Below are 7,361 nucleotides of genomic sequence, written 5' to 3'. Positions count from 1 at the left end.
TGACAGGCATTGTTAGTCGCAATATTCCACTACTTAATGACGAACAAAAAATTATTTACGACCGCATTATGAAGTGCGGCAGGAAGGACGGACAAGGAAATTACGATTAAAAAAATGGCATGGCCATTGTATCTTCTGGCATTGCAGCAACTTTATTAGATGGAGGCAGGACAGCCCATTTAGCACTTAAGCTGCCATTGAACATACAAAATAATCCAGATGCATTGTGAACATAAAACAACAATCGTAAATGGGCATCATCATAATGTAGCTGCACCCTATCCCTATCTGGGATAGGTCGGGATCACCGGATCAACTGAAAAACAATTGATTAACGAAACTAATACAAGAAGAGAAGAAACCAACCACCCCCCCAACCCGTTGACGACCATTCGCATATCGAAACGGACACGAATTGGACAATGGAACGTGAGGACTTTAATGGAATCAACCAGACTGGCGCATGTTGAAGGAGAAATGAAGAAAATGCAGATCGCAATCGCAGGCATCAGTGAGATGAGATGGAGAGGTAACGGGACAACAACAACATCAAGCGGCAATCTAGTGAAGCACAGCGGGACCAATGATGGAGGCAGGAAGCGGGGTCGGGATATATGTAAAACAGTACAAAACAGGCACTAATTTCCTGGAGCCCAGTATCCGACAGAATCATCATTGCCAGATTCCGATGCAATGCTAGACACATCACCATCGTGCAGTGCTATGCTCCAACAGAAGACGCCAGCGATGACGTCAAAGACGACTTCTACAACGCCCTCACATCCTCACTCACTAGGATCGAAAAAGGTGACATAAAAATTCTCATGGGAGACTTCAATGCGAAAATCGGCCCCAACAACAACGGATTGGAAACAATCATGGGCCGACATGGTGTTGGCACACGCAGCAATAATGGTGACAGGCTAATCGACTTATGTCAGACCTTCCAACTGGTTATTGGTGGCACTGTATGTATTCCTTCACAAGGAGATCCATAAATACACATGGACCTCTCCGAATGGACATACTCGCAACCAAATCGACCACATCTGCATAAGTAGGAAATGGAGACGCTCGATGATGGATGTTAGGAATAGGAGAAGTGCGTCTATCGACAGTGACCACGAGCTGATAATCGGAAAGCTTTTAATCAAGCTCAGACGAAATAGCAACACTGTCAACAGGACCACAAGAAGACCGCCTCCCATTAACGTACAACGGCTGAGTGACTCAAACATGCAGTATACTGAGGAGCACCGCGGAGGAGATGCTTGGCACCCGACAACGCAGGCGCACGGATTGGATATCAGCGCTCACTTGGGAACTTATCAGCAAACGGAACAGCCTAAAGTCGAAAGCAGACCATGACGAACACAAAGAGCTGTGCAAGATGGTGAAGAAATCAGCAAGCAACGACAAAAGAAAATTTCTGGACAGGCTCGCTGAAAATGCAGAAAGCGCAGCCAACACGAACAACATGCGCTCACTGTACCAGATAATTAGTCAACTGACGGCACCCAGATGGAAGACTCTTTACTGATGATGAGGCACAACTCCATCAGCTGCACAGAACAACCGAGCAGCACGCAAGATAACTTCAGGAGTATTGTACCGAGCAATAACCTCAGAATATCACCCACGGCACCATCAATTAGAGAAATAAAAGATGCAATCAGGAAATTAAAACGCAACAAAGCGGCTGGAGATGACGGCATACCGGCCGAACTTCTCCAGATTAACACGCAACTAATGGCCGAAACACTGCATCCACATTTCAATAATATATGGGAAAGTGAGCGGATCCCAACATCCTGGAAAAAAGGAATCATCATTAAGCTACCGAAGAAAGGAGACCTCAGTGACTGCAACAACTGGCGAGGCATTACCCTCTTGAACACAAGTTACAAGGTACTAGCCACTCTACTAAACGAACGTCTTCAGGAAAAAATAGAGCCAACAATACGAGATGAACAAGGAGGTTTCAGACCACACAGGAGCTGCGTAGACCAGGCAAACACACTACGCGCAATATACGAACAAACTGTGGAATGGCGCTCGCCGCTGTACCTCCTGTTCATAGATTTCCAGAAGGCATTCGATTCGGTAGACAGAGCAGCGATATGGAGGGCACTTGCAAGAAAGGGATTGCCAGTGAAAATCATAAACATAGTGAATGCTATGTATGATGATGCTGAGCTGGCGGTACTGCACAACGGGAAAATTAGTGCACCCTTCCAGACGAACACAGGCGTCAAGCAAGGATGTCCTCTATCACCACTTCTGTTCAACTTGGTAGTCGACGAAATTGTGAGAGAAGTATGTATGAACAGACGCGGAATCACCTGGAACTTCTCCCGACATCTAGAAGACTTGGATTACGCGGATGACATATGTCTCTTGGCTCACAAATTCGAAGACATTCAAGCCAATGCTAGGGACCTCGAGATCCGAGCCAGCGCAGTAGGTTTAAAGATCAACGCATCAAAAAAGAAAGCTATGCGGATCAACAACTCCAACACAAACAACATCACAATCGGAGATAATACCATCGACTTCGTGGACAGCTTCACCTACCTCGGTACTATCATAACATCAAATGGTGGAGTGGAAAGTGATGTGGAGAACCGACTGCGCAAAGCGAGGTCTGCATTTGGAAGACTACACCGAGTATGGAGAAACCAGCAGATAAACAGAAAAACAAAGCTGCGCATATTCAACTCGTGTGTAAAATCCATACTGCTATACGGATCGGAGACGTGGCTGACCACTCAAAGGATATTGATGAAGCTGCAGGCTTACATCAATAAGTGCCTAAAAATAATACTTGGGGTATTCTGGCCAGATAGAATATCCAATGAGGACTTATGGCACTGCACAGGAGAGGTCCCAATCCAGGAGCAAATAAAGAAATGGAAATGGATTGGCCACGCTCTGAGGAAGGAACCAGGAAGCATCGTAAGAATGGCTCTGGAATGGAACCCATAAGGAAGCAGAAGAGTGGGTCCAAAGATGACCTGGCGCCGTACAGCACTCCTAGAAATATCCCGGAAGAACATCAGCTGGGACACAATAAAGCAAACAGCGGCAAATAAAGTTAGGTGGAGAGCCCTTGTAGAGGCCCAAAGCTCCCTATGAATGCACTATGGCACGTAAACATTCGCTTGAGGCTATTAACTATTAATATTAACATTAACATTAAGCTATTCGGCGGCTCTTTGTTACTCCTTTCCGGTGATTTCAGGCACACTCTTCCCGTTATTCCACGCTCAACGAACGCTAATTAAATTAATGCTTGCTTACAATCATCGCTACTATGGCGTAATGTTAGTCCGCCGAAATTTTCTCTTAACAACTATTAGATATTGGCGTGAAAATACTGGATGTACTGAAAAAACTGGAAAATAATTATTAATGCACGGTAATGCGCCAGATAATGAGTGAAATTTAGAATTTTGAGGAGAAAGTTACCAACGGTACCGAGATACTGACGAAACGGTGATTGAAAGATCGTACAGAGAGGCGTGACGTTAAATGGCACACAAATTATTTGCAGCAAGATTATCCGGCGGTTGCATGACCCGTCAACGGTAGTTAAGTGTTTTTGCAGCCTTTCAACGTTTCATATCAAGACGATCGTAGCTGACCGACCTTTATTCGGACAATGGAACTCTAGTTCATAGAGGCAAACGCGTTCTGCATGCTATGCAACGCCTAAAAACTGGAGTTCGATCAATCAAACTCCAAATGCGCCACATCTTAGGTTCAACAGCATTAAAATTTGAGGAGCTGAAAACTCTGCTTACACAGATTGAGACGATTCTCAATTCTCGCCCACTTCTGGTCCACATACTTCGGCCCATTTTCTGATCGGAACGCGAATGCGGTGTGCACTTCCTGCACCGAGTATGCCTGGTGTTCCATTAAATCTTTCGGAACGATAGTTCGGTTAGTTTGGGAACGAGACACACTTTTATTCAAGGTTTCTTTATTTTCAGTTTATTTTGATTCTATTTATTAAGCATATAGCTCAAATCTTATCAATGTTCAAATCTACGTACATCTTGCATAAAAGCTCATGATATTTGAGCTTTCCATTGTAACGTCACTGTATTCATAATCACGCCCATCACAATTACATAATTATTATCTCGCATAATTATACGTATTTTTAATCTGTTCTTATTTTAAGCTGCGCAACTCATTTTTGACAGTCAGTTTTTGCTACCATCGCAAGCCTGGCTCATCTGGAATATAGATACATACATACATATTTACGTTTTTAAAGATTCGGTAAATCCAAATAAAAACCAAAATAAAAACAATAAATACAGATCTTACTAATTAGGTGATCCGTTTTATCATCAAATTGTTTTAAATATTTTTTTCCTGACAGTGTAAAGTTTTATCAATTTGTTCGTTGTACGTTTTTTGGAAAAAAAAACTTTGTTGCTCATCAAACATGTTTTATTATAGAACTACTGGGCCTAACCAAAATTCTTTTCATATTGTATAATTTGCCAATAGGTACGTGGAAAGGCTGGACCGACATACTAACCCTGAGGCCATCAATCTTCTGGACAACCGCTACACAACAAAGAGGCTGAAACGGACCCACCCACTGGACCTCTGCCACTCGGGCGAACGGGACTGAGCTGCAGTTGTAAAACCAACAAGGCCCACTAAAGGGCCCGCAATAAATAACTTGAATTCTATCGCTAAGGTTTACTGTTAAAATTAGTTTCCTAGGATAAACAAACATTGTACCACTCAATATTTCATTAAGTTAAGGTCTCCATTATGAAATTTAATTATTGTCCATAACTCCGGACAGATTTTAAATATAACTATTGATTGATTGATAATAAAAAAAAAAAAAAAAAAAAATATTGTATAATTTGAATTCTTTATTCTTTATAAATACCGAAAAAAGTTCATTTTTGTTGCGTCTGCTCTTATGCCACTTTCAAAAAACCTGCACCAAGTGTGAATAATGCATAAATAAAAGATGGTCTTTCTAAATATACTTTTAGTATAAAGTATTTTACTTATATCTTTTAATAACAAATTTGTTCCGTTAAAAATTCTGCCACACTAATTCACAATTATCGCGGAAAAAGTAAGCTCATATTTTTTCAATACACAAATTTATATTATTTGTTTTTAACTATGCCTTATCTCTTTTAGAAACAAACATAATGCAAGGACTTGGTCTTCAAAGCCTTAAGAAAAATCCTGCTGTAAGATTATATAATTACATTTATCTGTTATATATATGTTGCATAACCAATAAAATTTCAGTTAATACCACTTTACGTGTGTGTTGGCGCAGGAGCAATTGGAGCTGTATATTATATGGCCCGTCTTGCAACTCGCAATCCCGACGTAACATGGAATCGCACATCAAATCCTGAGCCTTGGCAAGAGTACAAAGACAAACAGTACAAGGTGGGTTGGCTGTTTTAATACTTCCATATATACATATGTACATAGAAAAAGAAATGTTTAATACAACGTAACCATTGTGAATATTGATTATTTATGGCAGAGTTTGCAAATAACAGTTAATCATTTCAAAGTATCTGGATATAATTTGTTAGGACAGGGTCTGAACTTATTCTGAAAAAAACTAGCCGATTCGGTCTTTTAAAGCCTACTTCATTAAGTCTGTTAGTGGAAAGTACATCACAGTGTGTGATGTAAGAGTAAATGACAATATTATATTGCTTTCCAACTGAAAATATAAAGCCCTACAGTTTGCAGAACTTCAGTTTGATTTTTTTTTGCACTTCGCACACTCACTCCCTCACGACATTTAAGGGGACCCCCCCCATTCTCGATTTTAAATTTTGACGATTTTCAATGGGCTGGCAAATGACCAGAAATTATTTTTTAGGGTTGTAACTGTGCATAAAAAGGAAGAAAACCATTTTACACAATTTTTTTATTTTATTTTTTTTTTTGCAATTAAAGAAAAGCCCTTCTTTTTGGCGGCGCATGTGATTTCCGCTCACATCTGAAACCAAAAATTCCAAAGAGTACATGTTTGGCTCTCGTATGAACTAGGATTATTAACTTTGCTCAAAAATTAACAAAATGGCGGACCTTTGAAAATTATTTTTTAAAAATTGAGTTTTTTTTAGCCACAAATCAAGCTGAAAAGTAAAGAAGATCTTCACCGATTTGATTTATCCTAGTTCATACCAGAGCTATATACATATGTATAGAATAATGTGTTAAAGTTTGGAACCGATTGGATTAATAGTTTTTGAGTAACCTCATGCGCCAGTTGTAAAAACACTGTTTCGAGAAAAACGTGTTTAAAGTTTTTTGACGTCTCTCGCCGTCACCTGAGGCTACCACCATAAATCGGCTATATCTTCAAGTGTTTTTGAGATTTTCACTTGAATTTTCAGGGAAAAATCGATTTTTTGAAACCGAGAATGGAATTGAGAATCAATAACCGATTTGAGAGCTATTTCTGGTATTCACGCCGAACCATAAAAAAAAAACAAAAAAGAAATTAATAAAAAAATTATTCACAAAACAAAAAAAGAATAGGTCTTAGCTAGGTTCGAACCCAGTATCCTGGGTTGGCCCCTCACACATCAGCCAAAAAAACTTCCGCTCAGCTATTCATATGTTGTCGCTCCACTTTTTTTTTCTGCTGTGTCGAAAATACGGTAAACATACTGATATAGTTTTATGATAGTCTATGAAATATAAAAATCAGCGACAAAAATCTCACTAAATGGCCGAAAACGAATTTTACAAAATGAGTGCTAACTGGACATACAAAGTGAAATATGTATATAACTGTCACTAAACGCTCTTTTTTTAGTCAGTTTTCGAACATTTTTGAGATTTTTATTATAGAAAGTCCGTTAACTTCGTATGGCTGACTGGGTATATTGGTATAAATATGTGTTTTAAAAAATTAAAATGTCTAAAATCTGTTTATTTTTTATTTCAGTTTTACTCGCCTGTGAGGGATTACTCTAAAACTAAGAGTGCTGCTCCAAATTTCGAGGAATAATTTGAAATTTGTGTTTTCGTAGTGCAATTATTTAAAATAATGAAATTGATGTAATTTTCATTGCAAAACAAATAAAAATATTCCTGAAAGAAATGTAAATTTACTTTTAAGGTTTCAATTTTCAAATACGTATAGGCATTATTAATAAAGAAAAGAAAGGAAAGCTAACTTTGGGCGGAGCCGAAGTTTATATACCCTTGCAGTTAAAACCGGATATATATCGCAAACATCGGATATAGTTGGCCGATCCTTATGGGAATATGAATATATAATCCAATTTATTACAATACAAAATCTAAAAAAAGTCTCAAGCTTCTATCTTCAACAA

At 39.1% G+C, this 7,361-nt stretch overlaps 2 protein-coding genes across 2 annotated transcripts; both read left to right on the top strand.

Annotated features, from left to right (window-relative positions):
• The first annotated feature begins 521 nt into the window (after positions 1-521).
• On the top strand, positions 522-1,368 carry LOC122322271 (craniofacial development protein 2-like). The gene is made up of 3 exons (XM_043213987.1): positions 522-529; positions 668-968; positions 1,243-1,368. Exons 1-3 carry the CDS (start codon positions 522-524, stop codon positions 1,366-1,368), a joined length of 435 nt encoding a protein of 144 aa, XP_043069922.1.
• A 3,639-nt stretch (positions 1,369-5,007) lies between these two features.
• Positions 5,008-7,132, top strand: ND-MLRQ (NADH dehydrogenase (ubiquinone) MLRQ subunit). Its single transcript, XM_017243953.3, has 4 exons — positions 5,008-5,116; positions 5,185-5,237; positions 5,299-5,445; positions 6,971-7,132. The coding sequence occupies exons 2-4, from the start codon at positions 5,196-5,198 to the stop codon at positions 7,031-7,033; spliced, it is 252 nt and encodes an 83-aa protein (XP_017099442.1). The 5' UTR covers positions 5,008-5,116; positions 5,185-5,195; the 3' UTR covers positions 7,034-7,132.
• Positions 7,133-7,361: the final 229 nt, after the last annotated feature.

The sequence above is a fragment of the Drosophila bipectinata genome, chromosome 3L, assembly GCF_030179905.1.
Source record: "Drosophila bipectinata strain 14024-0381.07 chromosome 3L, DbipHiC1v2, whole genome shotgun sequence".
Classification (NCBI taxonomy): domain Eukaryota; kingdom Metazoa; phylum Arthropoda; class Insecta; order Diptera; family Drosophilidae; genus Drosophila; species Drosophila bipectinata.
The sequence above is the reverse complement of the archived record's forward strand: the minus strand, read 5'-3'. Positions and strand labels throughout refer to the sequence as shown.